The sequence below is a fragment of the Carcharodon carcharias genome, chromosome 22, assembly GCF_017639515.1.
Source record: "Carcharodon carcharias isolate sCarCar2 chromosome 22, sCarCar2.pri, whole genome shotgun sequence".
NCBI classification, from domain to species: Eukaryota; Metazoa; Chordata; class Chondrichthyes; order Lamniformes; family Lamnidae; genus Carcharodon; species Carcharodon carcharias.
In genome coordinates this window covers 43,386,311-43,410,892 of record NC_054488.1, presented here as the reverse complement: position 1 = coordinate 43,410,892, position 24,582 = coordinate 43,386,311, and the positions used below count along the sequence as shown (strand labels likewise).

Below are 24,582 nucleotides of genomic sequence, written 5' to 3'. Positions count from 1 at the left end.
ATAAATCACCAGCTATCTTTCATCAATTTGACTTTCCTTCCCCTTCTTCCTGTGAGAGAGCCCCCAACTTGGTTTAGTGCCACTTTAGTCCATATGAGGAACCGAGCAGTTAATTGTTTTTTTTCGTGACCTCTGATCTAACTTGTCACATATCAAAGTTTGATATTAAGAAATCACATTTAATCTCTCTTGCCTGTGTCTTGCCTAACAATTACTTACTTCATAACCTTTAAACATAATGTAAGTGCATCATAACCGCTATTAGTAGGCTGAATTATATTTCCACAAAGCACAGAACCAAGGCATCTCGAGGCTAAACATGTTGAATTGGTGCAGCATCATAAAATTGACAGTGCTTTCAATAACTCTGAAATCAAAGACTGAGTCATCAGAAATTTAGGTAAAATAAATTTTATTTCAAAATTGTTGAAAGCAAGAAATGGATTTCTCTGAAAAAGAAACTTGAATCTTCTATAAGAAACAGATGCATTTTTGGCTTTAACAATATGAGATCTTGAACAGCCATGATCTTTGCTATAGCTTAAATATCAGACATATTTTTAATTCAGAACACTAAATTTGAACTCTAAACTGCAAACCCACTTAAGGTGTGTTGGTTGAGGGCAAACAAAAAAAAATCCCCAAACTATCCTCACTGGCTCAAAATTGATTGAGATTCAAGAATCAAAGTGGCTGATGTAAAAAAACCAGGCTAAAATGCCACATGTGCTTTCCAATCCACCAGGAACTGTTGTGAACAATTCTAAATTCCACATTTAAGGCCCAAACGCAGTATTCATCATGTAGCCTGCTTCCTCTTCAACAGTGACCCTTAGACACTGCTCTACTGAGCTCCAATGATGACCTGCCTATGTAATGTTAATTGAGCTGGAATTAAATACTATTTTCCTCCACTTTACTGCTTTACAGCAAAGAAAAAGAAATGCAGTTGGAGCAAGACTAAAACCATTTTAAATACAGCAAATGAAACATCTCTACTTTTAATAGAACTATTTTCCATGAAATTTATTTTCTTGCCGTTTCTGATGTGCATGGCCTCCACTTGGCAACTACCCAATGATATAATTAAAAGATCACTGTAAGGAATTGCAGGCATGGAACCACACTAGACCACTCTGTGATGCAATGTGTTACAGCATTTCCAAGAATATTCCTTGAAAACGCATCAGTTGCAATTGTGGATCTCCAAGTTGTTTGTTGTAACACTGTCCTAGATGTTCAAAAAGACAACTGTGAAACTCGGGTTCTGCCACCAGAAGAAATTCTAACTTCCACAAACTAAAAACAATTGGTATCAATACAGCATTTTACCTGTAGTCCAGAAGACCAACTCCTCGGTTATCCATCAACATGTACTAGTTTGGAGATAAAGTACAGCTCAAGTGTAAAGTTAATTGTTCCATGTTTAATTGATCAGTGATTTTTTGAAAAATAAAAGTGTAATTGGACTGTAAAACTCACAAACCGTAAAAAGGTTCAAACTGATGGATTTTATTTATCAGTAAATCACTGGTCATAAATAACAGACACATTTTAGCAGTCAAGCTGCTTCCACAATCAGCCAACAATGGAAAACCTAAGAGCAAGCTGTCCAGAATCTTATTCTATAAAATTCTGGATAAAATGCTCCAAACTGAACCTGCGCTTCAGTGCAAACAGTATATAAAAAGATAGAGTTGTAGGCTGGAAAAGAAAAGCACACAAAGTGTCTTGGGCATCAATACTTGATTTCATGGCTACTTAGTGCTGAAGATTTTATGAAAGATTTTGTTCATGTACGGTGGGCTTCCACATCACTGTATTCTTAATTGCATTTCAAATGATCTCATTAATTTTATTGAACGTAAATGGTTACAATAATTTTTGTACTCATTTCTGAAGGTTAAGCTTGGTAACTTTAGGCTTACAAATAAAATAAAATCTCAGACTCTAGAACAAATTTTTAAAAAAAAATCCCTGACAACGAACAAATTCCCAGCCCCATTCCAAATCAAGAGTCAGGCATGTGTACCCTGAGGTTTTCTCGAGTAATAAGGAATGTCATTAACTGTATCATACCTGTGTTACACTTTTACCCAATCTTAACATAGAAATAACTAAAAATAGAAGACAGTTATTTTAATCTTTTTCTTTCTTTTTGCAACTACCCCTTGCACGCTCCTAAAGGTGTGGCTCTGAGCAGGGATACAGTTCCAAAGGCATCCTCTGGTATGTCACCTAGCTGTCAGCAGCCTATTTGACCACAGGGGTCACTGCAGCTGAACTTCATGCTGCTGTACTTTGCTTGAGCCTATTGCCGCATGCACATTTCCAGCATGGGTTCTCTGTCAGTAGAACCTATACTGTTGTCCCAACTGAGAACAATTAACAACGCAGACCAGAGGGTCAGACCTTCATGGCCCGTGTGACTCAGCTATTCACTATGCGTTCACTCAGCCATCAAGAAAGCTCACAATAGCTGTCTGTCTCACACTTACAATTACACTTGCATGTAAAAGCAGCAAAATACAGATATCTGGAAACTGCTTATAACAAGAGCCACAATTTAAACAATTTTTAAGCTACTTTTGCATTTAACGGTGTGTTCAGGTCTAGTACAGGTTAAAATGATCTGTATCAAATGCAATCCCAGAACTGTACAAAGAACTATATAAGCCCAGATTAACAGAACCCATCTTAACTTTTTTTTTTGGTTAAACGGGTTCTTGGATTAAATCTTTATACCAGCCCTTTATCTCAGTCTAGATCTGCAGAAACATTAGACTTTACTCCAGTAATTGCACAAATTCCACTACTGTATCTGCTTCATCCTCCGAACGACGATTGCAATTTCACAATTCGTGAAAGTTTGCAGCTACAGCATTAGAGAGTCTCAAGGAAAAGCTGGTTGTAAAATACCAGGGAAACTGCTGGAGGCTTAATACAGCAGATCATTTTTAAAAGACCTTCAAATTGGTCATAATCCAGATTCATATCATTTCTTAAAATGCAGTGGGAATGCAAAAAAGCTTCTTAGACCAAGTTGACCCTACTGCATTTGAAAGATAATCACCTTCTCCCTGTTTCTTCAACAAGCCCTGTTGCAACATCACTAGAGGACTTTGCTCACTTGCAGATTAATTCCACAGTGAACAAATTTAGTAAGTTAGAATTGTGCCAGACAGGGTAAATGAAGTAATCAAGGCTACAGTTGTGCTATTATAGTCCCCACAATTTTGATATTACATTTCTCCAAGGGTATTTAAAGAGTGAAAAGATGTTAAATTTTTAACCAAATGGAGCAAAAAAGGGAAAAGATTGTGCAATTTAAATCATCTAAGTACAAACATCCACTCCAAAAGATTACATTTACAGTCCCTGTCCTTCATTGAAGGCACACAGTCCCACATTCTGGTCACGTTTGGTGTCCACGCTGATGTAAGCTATAGAAGTGTGCCTCTCTCAGGATCTGATTGATTTGGAAGTACGGGCCTTGTGCAGACTGTTCACTGGAATCAGAAAATTGAAGCATAGTCGAGCTGTTGCCTGGCTTGGTCCGGCTTAGATTGGCTTCAGCTGGAAACTGTCCGTTCGGTCTGTCAGGACTGCTGACTATACTGCTGCTGTCACTGCTTGAGGACTGCAGAAAAAAAAAGTTTAGCTGGTGAGAGAAACTCTAGAATGTTACTCTAACATACATTGTGCACACCTTTAAACACAAGTTAAATGTGCACATTTCCTCACATTCTAGCATCTTGTACATCAAATGACTATCGTGAATTTCCAGAAACCTCCTTACCTCCAGTTGGCTACCAATACCATTCTCAAGCAATGAGAAACAAGACATTCCTTTGTGGAGATGCAAGATTAGTCAATGGCAGCAGCATACTTTCACATGTTTCCCCAGAACCAATTCATCAATGTACCATGTAAATTCAGAACTAGACAGAGCTTGAATGGTAACCTTCAACACTACGAAACTAAATACTTTAGTCAAGAAACACAATCAGATAGGTAACATTACACTTGAAGAATATCAAGCTTATTGGCATCATAATTACAAAAATTACATTGGAACAAGCAACTAGTAGAGAAAGTAGAGAAAACAAAAGTGGGGCAGGCAATGATGGAGTCATCAGGAATCTGGCTCCGAAGCTGACATCTGCTAAATTTGGCAGGCTGGAGGGAAACCACTTCTTGTTCATTGCAGTCCATAGCCAGAGAGACTAGAGCACTGGAAAAGGGTGACTTTCTGCATGTGGCAGTCATATGGAGACATTTCCCCACCTAAACCCCTCAATGATGCACTCGCTAATGCTGCCTACCCTGCTCCACCATCCACTCCGCATTGCTGGCTCACTGGTGATTCCTATGCTATTTGTTTTACTTTCTGAACTTCCCAATCCTATAGGTTTGGAAAAATACAGCTCCCTTGTTGGCAAATCTAAATCCCAAATTCACCAAGTGGCGAAGCAGAATTGACATAGAACAGTTACAGCACAGGGCCTGCCATGCCCATGCTGGCTCTCTGCAGGAGCAACTCACCTCGTGCCATTCCCCTGCCTTTTTATCGTAGCCCATCCCAAATCTCTCCTTTTCAGGTAATAATCCTTTTGAAAGCCATGTTTGAATCTGCTTGCACCACACCCTCAGGCAGTGCATTCCAAATCCAAACTACTCGCTGCTTAAGAAGTTTTTCCTCATGACGTCATTGCTTCTTTGGCCAATGACTTTAAATGTGCCTTCTGGTTCTTGATCTTTCCATCAATGAGTACAGCTTCTCCCTATTTATTCTGTCCATATCCCTCATGATTTTGAATGCCTCTCTCAAATCTACCTTCTCTTCTCCAAGAAGAACAGTCTCAGCTTCTCCAATCTATCTACATAACTGGTTTCAGGGATGAGGAACTCATTCTTGTGAATCTTTTCTGCATTCTCTCTAATGCCTTTAGATTCTTCCTAAAGTGTGGTGCCCAGAACTGGATGCAATACTCTAGTTGAGGTCAAACCAGTGTTTTACACATGTTTAAAATAACTTTGCTGCTTTTATAAAGCCCAACGTCCCACATACTTTATTACCCTCTTATTCAACATGCCCTGCAACCTTCAATGATTTCTGCACATAAATACCCCGAATTCTCTACTCCTGCTCCCCCTTCAGAGTTGTATTGTTTATTTTATATTGTCTCTCCTTGTTCTTCCATCAAAATGAATCATTTCACACCTGTTTGCATTAAATTTCATCTGCCACTTCTCCACTCATTCCACCAACCTGTCTATGCCCTTTCAAAGTTTAACGCTATCCTCCTCACTGTTCACAATACTTCCAAGTTTTGTGTCATCTGCAAATTTTGAAATTGTGCCCTGTACACCAAGGTTTAGGTCATTAATAAATATCAGGAAGAACAGGGGTCCTAACATTGTATGGGATGGGCTCCAGGAATGGTGTACAATCTTTCCCACCCCAACTTTCTTTTATGTACTAAGCTCAGTTGATCCAATTTACCCAAGTCCAAAATCTATCCTGTGTTTGATTTTAGGTACAGAAGGAGACGAGGTAAAAATATTACAGATAAGGACAGTTAACAAAAATGTGCACTGAATTATCAAAATTATTTGTTTCCTGGATGAAGAGGAGAGAAAGGAACAAAAACATCTCCAGGCCATCATATTTTACATACAAATTCCATGGTTAAGACAAAGTCTTTTCAAACTGTATTTAGAAGATGACTACAGCACCACCTAGAACTTGCTGCAAGGTTCACTGTTCTAATGTTCAGTCAGTTGTGATAATGGACTTGTACCCACTGAGAAATGTGCAAACTAATTGAAATGAAGACACCCAAATATTAAGAACTGCTGGTCCTCATCCACTCTCTTGTTCAGATTCTGATACAGTTCTCAGGATTGAATCTTCATAATTAACACTTTCACCAATATCTTTTAAAGGCCATACAAAACTCACTGCATACTGTGCAGAACTGCATTCTTGAGAAAAGGTTAATTAGTAAAAGCATCTCCATATGTACTTCCTAAAAAAGTTGTTAAAGAAAAAAGACATAAGTTGACTTTTAAGTTTACCAAAGCAGCTCACTGTATATGGTTAAATTCCAAATCCCATTCTAATATTAAGGGGTTGTATGTCTTGTTATATATATTTCTGGCTTCCCCCTTCATTTTCTTAAAGGTAGTAACATATGCTGGGTTTTTGTTCTGGAGCAAGAGTAAACCATTCCCTCAACCAAGTGTCTTATTCATGGACAGTTAGCTTTGGCAAACTGACTGAAAGACGCTACTTAATACTACAGTTTTGCAATTTGTTTCTAACCTCGCAGTCCCAGCTGTCTCTTGGTAGATCCTGCAACAAAGTACTGTTGCTGAGGCGTTTCGGCGGTGGGACAGAATGGTTTTCTTCATTGTTACAGTTCCGTCTTCGCTTCCTGAAATGGAGTGGGGGTGGGTGGTGGAAGAGAGAGAGAACGCCTTAATTTATATCAACAAATACCAATTAAGGTGCACAATTCCTTCAGCTTAACTACTGGCTTCATAAGATTCTCAAAAGATGGTCCTTGAATGAATGGTACACAATTATAAAACTATAATTCAACAATTTTAAAGATTTAGAATAGCAAGTTATTCAGGCTTAGCATGAAAGAAGATGCCCACAGAGCTGGTGTTGTACAAAGCTGATCATTTTGTAGGGTAACACCAGGCTGTCCAGCCCAATACCAAATGGTGCTCAGCAACGGTTTTTAAGTCACAGAGAATGGTTGGGTTATGACCCCCTCAGCCCCTGGCATCATTCTGAGGTCAGTTAGCGTGGCTTTGGGAGACTTCCTCCATCTTGTTCCTAGGAATGGGTCAGTTGGCATTACCAAGTACCCAGCTGCCCACTGCATTGTCTGTGAAAAACAAATAGTAGGAGGAATTTGTAACTCTGCCAAATCTAGATTTCAACCCCTCTCCCTCTACCCCACAGTCAACCAGACCCAGCTCCCATCACTGGGTTTTAGCTTTGACTGCAAGAAGGAGGGTTGTTGAATGGGGTGAAGAACATAAGAAATAGGAGGAGGCTAGACCACCCCATGAGTGTGCTCTGCCTTTCAATAGGACCTTCTACCTCAACTCCATTATGCCCACCTGATCCTCATAGACCTTGATTCCCTTAGTGTCCATTTTGGTGAAAAAGTCCTATTTGGGCTGCATTCAATGGATGGAGTTGAAACACACTATCCTGACTTGGTATCACCATTACTGCACTGTCACGGGATCAAAAGCCTGAAACTTCCTAACAGCACTGTAGGTGTACCTGCACCGGACTGCAGCGGTTCAAGAATGCAGCTCACCGTCACCTTTCAAGGGCAATTAGGGCTGGGCAATAAAGGTTGGCCCTGCCAGTAATGTCTACATCCAAGGAAAGAGTAAAAAAAAAGGAAACAGCTGGCTCTGTTGAACAATCTCTAGTTGTTTTTGCTTGTTACGGATGATAATGTCCTGCCAACACTCTGGTTGAGGGAGGGCTGCGCTGTCAAACTGCCTGCCACCTTTTGGACGAAACTCAGGCCTGTTCTGCCCTCGTGGGTGGACATAAAAGACTCCGTTGCATTATTTGAAAAAAAGATGAGTTCTCCCCGGTTCCTGGCCGATCTTTATCCTTCAAACAACACCTGAAACAGAATATCTCGTCGTTATTCCCGCTGCTGTTAGTGAGAACTTGCTGTGTGCAGATTGGTTGCCAATTTTCCTATGTTGCAACAGTGACTACATTTTGAAGGTATATCATTGTCTAGGGAGCATTTTGCAACATCGTGATAGGTACAACATAAATGCAAGTTGTTTCTTTAACTCAAGTCTCTAGAATGCTTCAACATTGATTGATTGTAGTTTTAGGAGCATTTCCTTAGATGAAACAAATGAACATTCTGCATCATTTACTTGGAAAGTACATACTGTACCCAAATTCTAGTGCTGGGCCTGGCTAGCAAGCATACTTGGAATGACTTTGTTTTCTCCTGTTTTTCCAATTGTAGTTTGGCCCCAAGTTTTATTTCAATCTTTGCCTCCTCCTCAAAATGTTGGTAAAGTTTGAAGAATGGCATGAATCGGCTGCAAAAATGTTTGGTGATATTGTCTGATATTACTTATTTTCTTTCTGCAGCAATGAGCTCTATTTTTATGCACAAACTTCAAAGCAATTGAGACATGTGTCAAAAACTTAAAATGCTGCCAAAATCGGGAAGTCGTGGGATTAATTTATATTATGGAAATGATGAATTCATGCGAACAAAATGCAGGACCCTGAAATCACTATCATCTGGCAGTTCTGCAATTTTTCTCCCCCACATACAGCTTCAATGTCTTTGCCCTACAAATTACAACAGTCCTTATGGATATGAGTTATCACTAGAAGTCTTCAGTGTTGGGTGGTATACTGGTGAAACCACTAGCTTTCTTCCAAGTAAGATTGATGAATTACCACAAGCTCTACCATTGTTGACAAACAATTAAAAAAACATTTTAACCATGCTCTTGCAATCTGATTGTTAACTATGTTTAATTTTTATAGTTGCATACATCTTCATCTTATTGTAGTGTGGCAAAATGATTTTACCTTGTGCTCATGAATAGGATTGTTACTGGTTATAAAATAGCCAATATAACATAAAATTAAGAGCTAGCCCATTCAGGAGTGATGACAGAAAGCATTTCTTCAACAATGGGTAGTGGAAATCTGAAATCAAATGAATTTTAAAAAGAGACAAGCCAAATAAATGATAGTGAGGAGTCTTGAGGAACTCTCCATGCTTCATAAATGATATTACTTACAAATCATCATGTCAGTCTATTTATAGGACACAATTGTACCTCAGAACTCATCACCAAATGTTTGTATTATTCATATGATCATTTCTCACTGTGAAAATGTCCAACATCATTGACCCTTCAGCCAACTGTTGCAAGAGTATAGGCTTCTTTAGCTACACTCCTTCCTGTCTGATGAAGCAAAAACTGCTTGAATTGAGTTTTGTATCTGTCAAAGGTAAATTACATCCCCTCACTGGTCATTTAGCACAAATGTTTAAAACTGATCAATCCCCTAAAAGTTATTTTTTCATTTTGAGGAACTTTGACCATCTAGATATTTTACTCTGAGTATATGGCTACACAACATGATCCAGATTAGCCATTCATTTACATCTTCCAAATTACAGTCAAGATATATTACAGAACTTATGTACAGATAGCTGTAGCACCAATCCCATAGCTGATTATCCAACTGGCATTTTACAATCCTAAAACCTCTATTAAGCAGTTTGGTTCAGCAGTTCCCCTACAAATGAGGGAATTAAAGAAGAAATTCTGTATTCTATGTAGTATTAATACAGCAAAATACATTGTCATAAATATTGAGGATATTTCATATTTTTAGCACAGACTCTTTTCACCCATTATCCTAAAAAAATGGAAGATTACTAGGAATTATGAACAGATACAACTGAAACAAAAAAATGATGTTTTTGGTAACTTGACTGAATAATTCATACCTACAACATTACACTTTTATCCCTGGAACACAGCTTTGAATGCAGCTAAGGATCTTGGAATAAAATATGACAATTTTATAGATAAATTGTGAAACCTAAATTTAGCTCTTGATTGATATAAGTCCACAGCGCTATTCCTTAAAAAGGTGATGGAAAGCAGAAATATGACAAGGGTGCAGAAAGGGTTTTTCTGTACTTAAAACGTGTGGTGCATTGTAGAAAGGTCTCTGCCATGTGTTAAAATGTGGTGCAATTAAGCTGGCAAAAGCGAAAATGTTTAACTATTACAGCAAGATTTGTTTCAATGATAAACTTGGATACAATGATAAACTTGAATGCAGGATGCTTAAGTTTGGAGAACCAAGCCCAGGTTGAGTTTTGAAGCTGAGACCGTCAGACACAAAGTGCTATTCGTGAAACTCAACTGTACAGGACATTCAATCCTGTTGTTATGTACTAAAAAATGAGATACCAAATGTCAGACGCACAAATTCTCACCTCAGAACACTCATAACTAAACCAGAGTGACTCAAATTCTGCTGTTAGACCATACAACTGCTGCTCAATTAAAAAGATCTTCTTTGGACTTGAAACCAATGAACAGGCAGGTTAATTCTGCTCATGCTTGCATTGTTCTTACATGTTCATCTGACCATTCTGTGCTGAATTTAAATCTGCATCCCGGGGAAAAAGGCTGGCACCATCCTCTTAACCACATGTTGGTCGAGCAAAGATTGGAGGGTAAAAATTAGAGGGATTTCCAAGATTTGGTTCTGCGCAATTGAATGTCAGAGTACCACAGAACGAATGATCCATTTTGCAACACAGAACGTGAATAAAATTTTGGGGATGCTGAAACTGTACCCATCAATGGGTTTGAGTCACTTGTCCATTACTCCCGATTATCAAACATATAATTGTTGGGAGTATCAAATATGCCCTTTTGTTCAATACGTGCCCATGAGGTTGACCAAAGCTCAACATTACCTAGCCTTTGTTCAGTGAGAATACCCAAAAGAAAGAGAAAAGCAGCTAGCTAGTTAACTCTCCGAAGGAAACTCGAGCCCACTATAATGCACCTCCAAAATATCTTCTTTGGAAAATAAACTGAGTGAGCCTTGATTTTGGGAGCATGAGGTATGTCTAAACAATTTGCTGAAACGTGACATGACAGATCAAGATAAAGTACATTTTCATCCTGTGGGGGGAGAAAAAATCTTAATCACCCTTAATTTGCCCAGTTGATAATTTAGTACGAAGGGTTTTATTGATTGCCTGCAAACAAGCTGTGTCCAGCCACTGAATCCAAGAACAATAATAAAGTGAAAGTAATGATGATGCAAAATACATTAGGAAATCGCTGGACACCAAAGGTGACCCTGGTCATTTAAAACTACATAACTTATCAATTTATTCAAGCGTCAGGCTTGGATGCAACCCACCCAAGACCGCAGAGACAGAAACACATCGTTTGTACCGTGCAGACTGATCAAAACCCAAACTCACAATGAGCTGCCACCATATTGGGGGGAGGAGGAGAAAGGAACTCAAGACAATACGTCCAAGGGCTTGGAAAGGGGGAAACGTCCCTTTAACAAATCTCCATTGGAGGCGAGAGTAAAGGGGTTGGAGAGGGGGGGGGGGGAGAACAGAGGATAAGATGACATGAGATTGACCAGCAGAAGGTTTCCTGCAGACATTTATTTACACAGAAGCTGCTGCCTGCGCCACTGGGCCTCGGTACATCGGCCTCCCCAAGGCCGTTCGCTGCGGATTGGGGGGGGGGGGGGGAGAGAGAACGGACTCCAGCCACAGGCCGGCCTCCCCTCCGGCTCACAGCTCCTGGAATCCGGGCAGGGGCGAGGGCCCTCTCCGTGCCTCCGGGTACAACGGGCCCCGATTGTACCTCGGCCTTTCCAAGCCGGCCGCCGCCCATTATGACCCGACCCTCTTCCCTCAGGGACTGGACGGAGTGGGAGGAGGGAACGCGGCGGGACGAGTTCAAGGGGAAAGTGGTGAGGGTTGGGATTGCGGGGGGGTGGGGGGGTGTGGAGGGCGGTGAAGGAGCCAAGCTGGCGCTCACCTGCCGTCTGATAACATCTACCCCCGGCTGCTGCTCGCTGTGTCTGAGCCACCCTCAGCCAGGGGGCGGGGCCAGGCGGAGGGGGCGGGGCCACGCACGGTGACGCGTTAATAGTGACGTGTTCGCCGTCCATATACTGCGCCTGCGCAGTCAAGCACGGGCCCCCTCCCACCCTACCTCCGCCCGCCAACTCCTCAATCAAAAATAAAACCGAAAAAGAACGAGGCGGGCCTTCGTTCCGCGGGGAGAGGATCCCGCTGGCTGTTACTCTGTCTTCAGCTCTGGATCTCTCCCTCCCTCCCTCTCAATCTCCGACTTTCCGGTTTACATCCTTCTGCGCATGCGCCTCCACCCCATTGGGGAGGGAGCCGAAAACGTGCGGACCGGATGTTTGGCCCCAAGACCGGAAGCCGCGCGACTGGATTAGTTCCCCCCCCCCCACCGGTGTTTTGCGAAGGTTCCGCTTCTCCTGCTGACAAGTGCCGAAGACGAATGGCTTCATTGTTTTAAAACAAACTCGCAGTTCAGCTTTCGTTGATTTCAAAACAAAATGAAGCAGGGACAATAAAGGTATTCAGGTTTTAAAGAGCCGTGTGGTGCGAAAGTCAGAAATGACCATGGAATAGCAATTGAAAGGATTTAAAGTGTAAGAGTTTTTATACAGTTTTAGTGTAAGATGTGAGGTCAGTGTTTGGGAGCCAGGCTGAAGATGCAATAAGAGAAACACCATCAACGGAATCGCAATTTAAGGGAGGATGTGAAGGCATCAGGGTGCAGAAAAGATTTACGAGGATGGTTGCAGGGCTTCAGTTGTGCGGGTAGATTGGAGAAGCCCTGGGACTTTTCCTTTTAGAAAAGAGAAAGTTGAGAGGAGATTTGATCGAGCTTTTCAAAACCACGAGGGGCCTGGACAGAGTTAGATAGGGAGAAACTGGTCCTGGTGCAAAGGCTGAGAACCAGTGGATACCGATTTAAGGTGAATAGCCAAAGTTAGCAAGGGCCACATGAGGAAAAGCTTTTTAACACAGCGAGTGGTTAGGATCTGGAATGCACTGACCGAGAGTGGGTGGAGGGAGATTCAGTCATGGCTTTCAGAAGGGAATTGGATAATTATCTGAAGAGAAAGAAATTGCAAGAGGGCGGAGAAAAGGCAGTGGAGGGGACTCGCTGAGTTGTCCTGCAGAAAGCTGGAACAGGTGTGTCCTTGTGCGCTGTAACAATTCATTGATTCTGAGAATTATGTCTATTTAACGGAGTAGTTCGCCAAACCCCTCCACAAAATTTATTTTTTAAATGAAGGAAGATGCAGCATGGCCTAAACGCATGTATTCCAGGTACCACGTGTTTGGATTCTTTCATTCCCCGCCCATATTTACAACATGTCCTTTACAGAGACATGTTAGGATTATTGACCGAAGAAAGTGGCTGAGCCAAAGTATTAGGAAATTTGGGATCTCACTCTCTGGACTACAGCAGCACCTTTAATGGAATAACAGTCCTAAGGTGCTTTACTGGGTTGGTATTAAACAAGATATGACACAGAGCCACATAAAGAGATATTAGGTCAGATGACCAAAGGCTTGGTCAAAGATGTAAGTTTTAAGGAATATAGAAAAGTAAGAGGGAGGGGTGTGGGGAGGGAATTCCAGAAATTAGGGCTTGGCAGCTGAAGGTATGATCACCAATGGTGGAGCAAATAAAATAAGGAATGGTCAAGAGATCAGAATGAGCACATATATCTCAGAGGGTTTTGGGGCTGCAGGAGATTCCAGAGATAGGGAGGGGTGAGGCCATGGGGGGATTTGAAAACAAGGATGAACATTTTTAAATCAAGACATTGCTTGTATGAATGCCAGTGTGGGTCAGCGAGCACAGGGGGGACAAGTGAATGGGACTTTGTGCGAGTTAAGACACAAGCAGCAGAGTTTTGGATGACCTCAAGTTTACAGAGGATCAAATATGTGAGAACAGCAAGGAATGCATCGGAATAGTCGGGTCTAGAGGTAATGAAGGCAGGAATGAGGGTGTCATCATGAGATGAGCAGAAATGGGGTGAAGTTGGGTGATGTTACGGTGGTGAAATAGGTGGTCTTAATGGGAGAAATATGTGGTCGGAAGCTCATCTTGGGGTCAAGTATGATACCAAGGTTGTAAACAGACTGATTTGGTCTCAAACTGTTGTGAGGGGTGAGGGATGGAGTCAGTAGCTAGGGAATGGGCATTTGGAGCAGGGACTGAAAATAATGACTTCAGTCTTCCTAATATTTAATTGGAGGAAATTTCTGCTCATCCACAACTGGATGTCAGTAATCAGTCTGATAGTTTAGCAACAGTGCAGGAGTCAAGAGATTTAGTGGTAAGGTAGAGCTGGGTGTCATCAGTGCACATGTGAAAGTTAACTCTGTGCCTTTGGATAATGGACAACACGTAGATAACAGGGGGGTCAAGGATCAATCCTTGGGGGGGACTCCAGAGGTAACAGTGTGGGAGAAGGAACAGAAGCCATTGTAAGAGATAATCTGGCTTCAATTATATAGATAGCAATAGAGCCAAACGAGAACAGTCTCACCCAGCTGGATGCCAGTGGGGAGAGTTGGAGGAGGATGGTGTAGTCAACCATGCCAAAAGGTTGTGGACAGGTCAAGAAGGGATGAAGAGGGATAGTTTACCTTTGTCGCACTCACGTTGGATGTTGTTTGTGACTTTGATAGCTGTTTAGGCACTGTGGCAGGGGCGAAAATCTCATTGCGGGGTTTCAAACGTGGAATTCTGGGAAATATGAGCATCGATTTGAGAGGCAAATATGACGGAGGACTTTGGAGAGGAAAGGGAGGTTGGAGATGGGGTGACAATTTGCAAAGATGGTGACTTTACCCAAGTTCTTTAGTCACCTCAGCCTTTGATTCGGAAATTACTTAACTTCTTTGCTAGTTTGGTTATTCTCCAAGTTCTTCCACACTGGCTGATACAGTGATTAACTAGGATTTGAGCTCACTAATGCTGACAGTCTTGGCTGAAGAATAGAAAAGGATCTTAAATCATTTGAGAAGCCTAAAAGTGGTTTAGAGCTAAAACCAGCTGATTACAAAACTTCAAGCTGCTAGGTAGTTGCCATTTTTGCCCAGGATCGTAAGAATATAACGCCACAAAATTATTTCATTTTGATAGAAATCATTTAAATTGTCTTCCACAAAATATTCCATGAACCTACTTCACAAATCTATTAACCTTTGCGTAAATCAAATTACATCCCATTTCCTTGCTTACTAATTCCTATGTGTCCCTCACTCCCCTTGAATCCTTTGCTCTACCGAAAATCATGCTCAAATATATTCTTGTTCCTTTAATAATCAACCAATAATCGACATGGAACAGCAAACATCTACCTGACTCGACTGCACAAAAGATACAAATGCTTTGCAATCGTGTTGAATTGTTCCTCATTCTTTGCTTCCTATTTTAATATGGCTTGAAAAAAGAAAAACTTACATTTCCCTGTATACAGCATCGTTCCCCACCTCAGGACATCCCAAAGTGCTTTACAGCCAATTAACTACTTGTGAAATGTAGTCACTGTTGTAACATAGAAAATGTGGCATCTAATTTGTACACAGCAATTTCCCACAAATAGCAAGGTGATAATGACTAGATAACCTATGTTTGTGATGTTGATTGAGAAATAAATATTGGCTAGGACACGGAATAACTTCTCTGCTCTTCTTTAAAATAATACCATGGCATCTTTTGTGCCCTGCTGAGAGCAGATAAGCATCGGTTTAACATCTCTTCTGAAAGACAGCACCTCTGACAGTACAGTACTCCCTCAGTATGGCCCTGGAGTGTCAGCCTAGATTCTTGTGCTCAAGTCTCTGAAGTGGGACTTCAACCCATAGCCTTCAGACTCAGAAACCCGACTGCTACCAAGCAATGGTACCTGTCAGCTGCATGTGCACGGCTGTGCAGCAACCTGGAAGGTACCATACAGGCTGGTCACAAGTTGTCCCTTTTAAGATACTGTACTAGCACAACTATGCAAACAATTCAAGTGAACAGGCTGTGCACAACGCAAAAAAATCAGAGGGAATATTGCAACCAACTGAGGCATGGCTGACAATACTGAAGGTATTACTTTCAATATCTTTTTTATCCTGTCTTGGGTAAAGCGTTACTCCGCCCATTGTGGCATTTGAATGGTAAAATCAAAGAGTATTCCAAGAAAAATGGCTTCTAAATTGCAAAGTCTTGTACAAAATAACAAACCCTGGCCTTTGGCAAATTTGAATTCATGGTCTGGACTAGCCAATATTGTGCCTGCAAATAGGGAAAAGAAGAACCACATGGAACTGTTCAACATGCTGCACGTTGGTGTCATCATCCAGAAACACAACATCGGTTTCCACATTATGCTGACAACACCCAGCTTGACCTCACCACTGCCCCTCTCGACTTCCTCTTGTGTCTGTACATCGTCAGGCAGCTTCTCCAACATCCGGTATTGAAGGGTCATGAGGACTCGAAGCGTCAACTCTTTTCTTCTCCGCCGATGCTGCCAGACCTGCTGAGTTTTTCCAGGTAATTCTGTTTTTGTTTTGGATTTCCAGCATCCGCAGTTTTTTGTTTTTATCTCCAACATCCGATATTGGATGAGCAGAAATTTCCTCTATTTAAAGTATTGGGATGACTGAAACTTTGGTCCCCACCACCAATACCGCTCCCTCACCAACAATTCCATCCCTCTCCCTGGCATCGGTCTGAGGCTGAGCCAGGCTGTTTGAAACCTCAGTGTCATATCTCACCCCGAGAAGAGCTTTCAACCGCAGATCTCTGCCGTTGGTAAGACCACCTATTTCCACTTCTGTAACATTGCGCTTCTCTGCCCGTGCCTCAGCTCTACTGCTGAATCCCTCACTGATGTCTCTGTTACTTCTGGACTTGACTATTCTTACAGACATCTGGCCGGACTCTCTCATTACACCATCCAGAAACTTGAGGCCTTCCAGAACTTGCACTAAATCCTGTTAACCCATCGTCCCTCTGCTCACTGGCTCACACAGGCTCCTGGTTAAACAACACCTTGATTTTAAAGTTCTCGTGCTTATCAAATCCTTCCATGGCCTTGACGCTCCCTATCTCTGTAATCTCCTCCAACCCCACAACATTCCAATAAACTCCTCTGATCCTGGCCTCTTGAGCAGCCCTGAATTTAACTTGCTCGGCCTTTTTGACCAAGCATTTGACTCTATGCCCTAATTTCTCCCTATGTGGCCTGATGCCATTTTTGGTTTTATGATGCCTTTGTGAAGTGCCTTGGTCAGTTTTGTCATTTTAAAGGTGTTATATAAATATAAGTTGTTAAAAGAATGATTTCATAGATCGGTGAAGGACATAATTCTTGCTTGAAAACCTCTTAGAACACCACCAGATTCTGGAATTTTCCTGTTTGTGCAAGAGATCCGAGTCATGGTATATAAAATGAAAGTGCAACAGTGCGGATAAGAATTATGTGTGGCTTTGAACTGTAACCTAATTGTCATGACATATCCATTAAGTCATTATCTTAAACTTGATATACCTTTCTGTTTTAATGGAAACATTTAATCTTCAGGGGAGGAACTGATCCTAAAACAGTCATATTGTGATGAAGAAATACTAGATGAACAGGTCATTTGTTAAACTTGAAGTATATTAATGAAAACTCCGAGGAAAAAGACAGATTCAGCTTTCGTAGCAATAATATCGAAACCTCTACCATTGATTTGAGGAAACTCTCGTCTTTAAACATGGTATTGTTACAAATATCAAAAATGTCAACAGCTTCAACTAATCATTGCAGTTTTGGTACGTCACACTTTTGATTTAAGACTATTTCTGTATTTCTTGCCAATCTAAACATGGAAAATACTTCACCAGCAACGCAAGTGTGTCCATTTTGTGGTAAAGCTTTTAAGCGGCTAAAAACACATCTTCCTCACTGTAAGATGGCCAGAAATATGAATGGTAAATCCAATTCCAAAGAGGCAGAGACATCTATTGCAGTTCCTCAGCTAGAATTAAATTGCAAATCAGTGAGATCTCCAGCATCACCAAGCAAGAAGATGAAAGTTAAAGCAAACTCAGCAAAGACTTCAACGCAGAAAAAACAAACAGCATCAACAAAAAAGCAGAATAATTCAACAGGTGTGGGAAATGAATCATGGACTTCTGATCAAACTGTTTGGAGTAAGGGTTTTAATGAACCACATTCCAGTCAAGGAGATTTGATGGACAAAAGAGAGGAAAGCAGGAAAAAAAGTCAACAGTCTGTTAATTGGACAACGAAGGGACAAGCTAAAGAGGAGAAAAAAGAAATGGGCATAAAAACAAAGTCAAGTGAACATTTCTTAGAACAAGACCATGATGATGTAGATCTGAAGTTAAAAAGCGCAACCAGGGCAAAAGTGAAGAGTACTCAAAAGATTGCACATAATAATTTTATAAAGAAAGAACAAAAAAATAGTGTGGACAGTTCATCGAGGCTCTCACTGAATGAAAAACGATGTGCTGACTTGATACCAAAAATTATATTTTTTCCAAAAGTCAAGTCAATTCTTAATTTAGAAGGTATTCAGATTCGACCAGAATTTGAGAAGGAGACAGCTGTGTTGGATCTGCAGGCCCATGTTACCGTGCCTCAGTCATCTGGCGCTGGCAAAACACATTCACTTCACTTCATAAGCCAAGAGAATATGGTTCCTCCGGTTGACACAAGATGTCAAACTGACCAGAATGAAGTCACAAAAGGAATGGTCTCAAATAAACTAACTTCTGAACAAAGTCCACTAACCAACATCAAAACTAGTGTGTGGCATCACATCAAAGAGAATTTGTGTAGAACAACCACCAGTGCAAAGCAGGATTTTATTTTGAAAGTGAACACAAGTGTGAAGGAAGATGATTATAGAGCTGACAATTTAGAGACCAGTCATCGTAACTCATCCACTAACAATCATGTTTGCAGCGTAATTATGGCTTCTGTTCATGCGAAGGGCTTAAATAAACATGAAGGAAATCTACGTACTGGTTATGTGGCTGTGAAGAAAATAGAACCAAGTGATTGGACCACAAATGGTGCTGTCCAGTCTGAAAATTTGCATTTGTTACAGAAAGAAAATGCTTGGAATAAAGACATGTTTTTATCAACAAGCTCCAGTAAAACAGTGTGTTTGGATGGAAGGATTAAAGAACTTCACCCGAGACTTTGCACAAAAACTGAGATAGGAATGGATTGGTTTCCTGAACTTTATCCAGGGTACCAGAGCATTGGACTAAGAATGCTTCCTGAGCAAACAAAACAGTTGGAAACACCCATGAGGCTATCCACCTCTCTGTGTGAAAATACAAAAGGTACATTCAGCTGTATGTTTAGAATGTTTCCCGACGGTTCTGCCATGTTTGTGTATTTGCTGATGATTTACCTGCTGTAACGTAATCTAATCGCACATTTATAATCATATTTGCTTTGGGGGAAAAATGCAATTTTCAAATATTCAAATTCCAAAATTATCTAATTTTATATTTTGTCACGGTATCTTGTAATTTATCTCTCTTTGTCATCTGTTTTACTGACCAGTGCCTGTGTTTTCTTACTGTGGATGCTCAGGTGGACAAATATTTATAAGAAAGATGTAATCCCTCCAACCTGACAACCAATCTAACCAATGCAATACACAAATGCTTATTGTGTAAGTAATTGAACCATGTTGGATCGGTTTATTCTAGTCCACTGGCTGCAAGCACATGCTATTTTTTTTTCCCCCATCAAGGAAATACTTCCTGCTGCTTCCTAAAGTCCACAGAGGTCAACTTTCCAAACTTCTTTACAGGGTTAGTCAGGAAGTCTGGAAATGGAAAGCTGTATTGTGTCAATTTTTGTATTGGGTAATCACTTTTATACATCTTACTTAATTTGTACAATTTATATAGAACTTAAAACCTGTTTCATGTAATGCTAATATGCACTTCTGAGTTGCCATTGCACCTTTCAAGAATTATGGACGTAACGTTTGAGATACATGGAGACGGTGGCAAGTTGGTAATGTCACTGGACTAGTAATCCAGAGGCCCAGGCTAACGTTCTGGGGACACAGGTTTCAAATCCCACCATGCAGCTGGTGGAATTTAAATTCAGTTTATAAAATCTGGAATATAAAACTAGTCTCAGTAATGGTGACCATGAAACTATCACCAATTGTTGTAAAAATCCATCTGGTTCACTAATGTCCTTTAGGGAAGGAAATCTGCCATCCTTGCCTAGTCTGGCCTACATGTGACTCAGATTCACAGCAATGTGACTGACTCCCAACTATCCTCTGAAATTGCTTAGAAAGCCACTCAGGTCAAGGGCAATTAGGGATGGGCAACAAGTGTTGGCCTTGCCAGCGACACCCACATCCCATGAAAGAATAAATTTTAAAAAATTGTATATACTCAAAAGTCGAATTTTTTAGATCAAATCTTCAGGCAAAAAGTAGGGGGCCAACTGATACATGAGTAATATTTTCGAGCGGTTGAAATCCATGCATGTTGGAGGGACAATTATTATCTTAAAACATAAAAATATTTACCAATCACGCCATGCTTATGGTAGGCTAAACAGCATTAGCCGTAGCCTAGATTTCTTCTTGGCTACAACGAGGATAAAACCACACACAATTGCCATATTCCACTTGAAATCTACAAACAAAGATTTATCTCACACTTTAGTTTATGTTAATTGTTGTGCCATCCTCTCCCATCATCTCACTACCTGTCTGTTTGTGGCCGTATGTCAGCTGATCACGGAGTTGCCAGATCGGAGACTGCCCCTGTCAACCCCGCCCTCGAAAAGTAGCCAAATGGCAACATTTTTCTTCTCCTTTCAAACAGTTTAATAAGATGTAATGTGAGTTGTGATAGCAGAGGATGATGTGGAAAAAAGTTATTGAATTTATATTTATAAAATAATAACCTTCATGGAGACAGCCATTAATTTATGTACAATAAACTTATCCAAACAAAAATCCATATACAAATGTACACAATTTTATTCAGTTTTTATTTTAGTACCAAAAAAATACCACTTAGCATTGAACGGGTATTAAAATCCATAATAATCACTCTCCTCCTCGTCTTCAGCACCAAATAACTCGTCCAAATCTGGCTCCTGAATTGCAAAATCACATGGATCATCATCATCATAATGTACATAATCCAAAAGAATTAGTAGATGCGACCATAATATCGGAAAATTAAAATGATCGGTAGTAACTGGTTATTTATTATAGTGTTGGCTGGTTTAGAGGGCAGGATTGGCGGAAACACAGTTTCTGACCTGGCAACACCGTTGTAGTGTCTGTTGTTGTTTTTCTTGAGTCCCGCCTCTGACTGGATTCATAACTGATGGTACTTCTTATCTCGGGTATCCTTATATGGAGTGTGGTACCAGAGAATATGGTGATTAAAGCGTAGGTAATCTTGTAATATTGGTAGTATAACTATAACATCAGGAAATTATTATTACTGGTAGCAACTTGTGTTTACACAACTTAGGTGGTGTTGTACATCAAAAAACATTTTAAAATACATTATTCTACTACCCCTCAAAAACTAGGATCAACTTATACACAACTTTATGAAAAATTACGGATTTTTTTGGCCAAAGCCCAGGGGGTCAACTTTTACGAGATTAACTATTACTCGAATATATACAATACCTTGCATCTTTGAAGTAGTAATATTTGCAGTTTTTGAACGCTGTGACAAATACACTTAAATCAACAAAAAATGGCACCCATTTCTAACTGCAAATATCACAAATCAAAGATTAATTGTTGCAAATCATTTTTTCAATGAACTTTGAAATTTGTTGTAGTGTTCCCTTTGTTAATGATATTATATGTGTCTGCTGACATGGAAGTATGAATTTGTAGTGGAAAACTATGTCTACAATGGCCTATTTCTGTGACATATATCCTATATAATCCATTCAGCCCAACCAGTCCATACTGCTATGTATGCCCCACTTGAGCCTCCTCCCATCTTTCCTCATCTAAATCTATCATTATAACTCTCTATTCTCTTCTCTCTCATACATTTGTCTAGATTCTCCTTAAATGCATCCATATGATTTGCATCACCCACTCCTTGTCGTGTCTATCCTTTCCTTATCCCTTTGAGGCAGTTTCAATGACGTGTCTTGTATTCTATGAAACCTGGCTGAATTGTGGCTGGAACGGAAGTGGCCTAAGTGTCAGTGGTTCTGCATTTTTTGTTCTGATGGAGCCATTTTTTCCCTCTTGTTGCTGAAATGGTCATGCAGTATAAAAGGTGTAGCCAAATAAAAAAGGAGGAAATGGAAATATTAAACTAAGCTCTGTGGATTAAACACGTTACAAAATCTCAGCTTTGATTTTTATCTGCCCTAACTTCAGAAAATCTTGTTGGAATACTCAGCTCCATGAAAACAAATCTTATGAATACTTTATTGAGTGTCTTTCATGACCTCAGGGTGTTCCAAAATGCTTTACAGACAGTGAAGTACTTTTTGAAGTATAGTCACAGTTGTAATGTAGGAAACAGCAGCAGATTTGAATGTGGAATGCTCCCACAAGCAGTAGTGAGGTAATGACCAGATAATCTCTTTTAGTAATGTCAATGGGGGGGGGAGGGGGGGGTGATAAATGTTGAGCAGGACATCAGAAGGGAGCTCCCCCACCTTTTAGATCGTACTGTGGGAATGTTTACATTGATCTGAAAGGCCCCTGATTAATGGCTCGGATCTTTCCATGCCAATAGTGGCGAATGCTGACAGGAGGGGAGTGAGTGGCACTGGGAAAGGCTGGGAGGAGATGGAATGAAGGATACATGTAAAATTACATTGGACATACTGAACTGAAGGCAGGCCTCAAGGGGCACGTCTTCAGTTCATGATGACAAAGTGGGGGTGGCTTGGCTGCAACTATGCTTCACCATTACACCTCCCGGCCCACCTCGACGATGGTTCCACCCTGCAGCTGGAACAGGAAGTTCCCACTGCAGCCGACCAAAAATCATAGTTGAACATGCAGTGAGCGACGTGAACTTCGCTGCTGACGGGAAGATCTGGACCATTTGTCTCATTGGAAAGACAGCACTTCAAACAGTGCTGCACTCCCTCAATCTGTGGATTGGAATTGAACTTACAACCTTCTGACTCAGGGGAAAATGGCAGAAGTGCTACCACTGCGCAAAGGCTGGCAGCTAATTGATGATTGAAACTCCATAGCTGGTAACAATCTGTCTTCATAGCTGGCAAATTCATCATGAGGCAGGGGAAAAGATAAGAAATGGGAGAAAATAAACAATAAAAACAAATTTGTCAGTAAAACTGGAGTGAATTATTTTGAACTTGTTTCCTGCAGGTTATCGCAAGTATTACAATAAATACATCAGTGCAAGAAGAGGAGTCGTCGGAGGTGCGATCACTTTGTTTTTGGGGTGTGCAAGCTTCAACTACATCTGGAATTATAATTGCATCAGTGAGTTCATCTGTACCTTTTGATGGTCCAATGGGAATGTAGAAAATGTATTTTTAATTTAAACCATCATACTGGAATTTGATTTTATAATTTTCTATTTCTAATTATTTTATTAGTGTGCGAATGATCATAAATTAACATCCATTTTGCAAGTCTTCCTATCCCCTCACCCTCCGATTAAAAATCCAAAGCGGCAATTCCTGTACATTATCTGGAAGACATATTAAAGAAGGTTCTTGCTAAAAGCCATTAACGTTTTAACAAGTATTAAAACCTTTGTTTTCAGAACATGATTACTGGAGAAAACACCACTGAAAACCAGAGACCAACATTTATTTTTCTGATTCACTCCACTGATAAAGCAAAAATGACGGAGACATTCCCTTAAGAAAAGATATCAAACCTTTTACAGTGGGTTTTAGTTGTGTGGTGTAGGAGAGGGCAAGGATAAGGTGAGTGTACCTGAGTTGCTTCGCTGTGAAGGCAATTTTAGAATTACAAGCTGTAATAAAGATATTATTTGTAGGCTGTCACATTTGTACGGATGTTTATATAACATGATTCAAAAATGTATTTACCTGACTATTACAAATAAGAACATCATTTTTTTAAAATCGTAAAAATAAATGTGACTTTTAACAATGTATTAAAAAAACTGACCTGTGAATATTACTTAAATGGCAATAAGCAAAATCTACTTGCTTCCAAGATTCTTGGCATTCTACCACCCCAATACAACCTTGTTCCAGATGTCCTTACCTTTTGTCTAGGAAAATTCAGCATTATGTAGGCAATATCATTACTTCTTGAGATAGAAGAAACCTGCACAGCATAGAGCATTCTGTTTAAAATTCACTGAAATGCACGATGGAGTTGGTTAAATTCTGAAACATCGAGGAAAATTGCCCTGTGCTTTCATAAGATTTGTACTAGGAGCTTGACTGTTATGTTCCAATAAAGTTTTTACTTGTATATTTATTTTTCTATGTTCTATAAAAATAGTTTTATTGGATTTTATTTTATATTTAATCACCTCTGGACTATGTATGGCATTGGGGCTTTTGCCACCATGCATGCCCAATGTTGGTGATGCCTTACTGTTCACCTTTTATTAACATGCAGAAGAACATATTAGTTAATTGACAACACCATCACATTGCTGGCAGAACCATGGACTTGCATGATTGGAATCTGAAATGTTAAAAATTCTGCTACCATACACTTTTTCTCAATGTTGCAATGGAGTGAGAAATAACAAAACTCTGGTTTACAATTAAAACGGGCAGTATTTTTTAAAAATCCATTTCACAGGATGTGGGCTTCGCTGGCTAGAATAATAAATTCACAATTTATTGTCCATTTCTAATTGCCCTTGAGGTGGTGGTGAGCTGCTTTCTTGAACTGCTGCAGTCCCTGTGGT

General features: G+C 40.3%; 2 protein-coding genes across 5 annotated transcripts; one reads left to right on the top strand and one right to left on the bottom strand.

The window, feature by feature from the left end:
- Window positions 1-1,496: 1,496 nt before the first annotated feature.
- On the bottom strand, window positions 1,497-11,969 carry si:dkey-21c1.1 (protein FAM104A-like). The gene is made up of 3 exons (XM_041217021.1): window positions 11,629-11,969; window positions 6,329-6,440; window positions 1,497-3,640 (listed from the first exon to the last, which is right to left on the bottom strand). The coding sequence occupies exons 1-3, from the start codon at window positions 11,643-11,645 to the stop codon at window positions 3,416-3,418; spliced, it is 354 nt and encodes a 117-aa protein (XP_041072955.1). The 5' UTR covers window positions 11,646-11,969; the 3' UTR covers window positions 1,497-3,415.
- Window positions 11,970-12,063: 94 nt separating this feature from the next.
- On the top strand, window positions 12,064-24,134 carry si:dkey-21c1.4. Of its 4 annotated transcripts, none has more exons than XM_041216559.1 (5): window positions 12,072-12,198; window positions 15,950-16,200; window positions 17,234-19,011; window positions 23,046-23,162; window positions 23,449-24,134. In XM_041216559.1, the coding sequence occupies exons 3-5, from the start codon at window positions 17,520-17,522 to the stop codon at window positions 23,475-23,477; spliced, it is 1,638 nt and encodes a 545-aa protein (XP_041072493.1). In that variant the 5' UTR covers window positions 12,072-12,198; window positions 15,950-16,200; window positions 17,234-17,519; the 3' UTR covers window positions 23,478-24,134. The 4 variants fall into 4 exon arrangements, with proteins under 4 accessions (XP_041072491.1, XP_041072493.1, XP_041072492.1 ...); XM_041216558.1 differs by lacking the exon at window positions 15,950-16,200 and adding an exon at window positions 15,393-15,750; XM_041216557.1 differs by lacking the exon at window positions 15,950-16,200 and having other exon boundaries at window positions 12,064-12,198.
- Window positions 24,135-24,582: the final 448 nt, after the last annotated feature.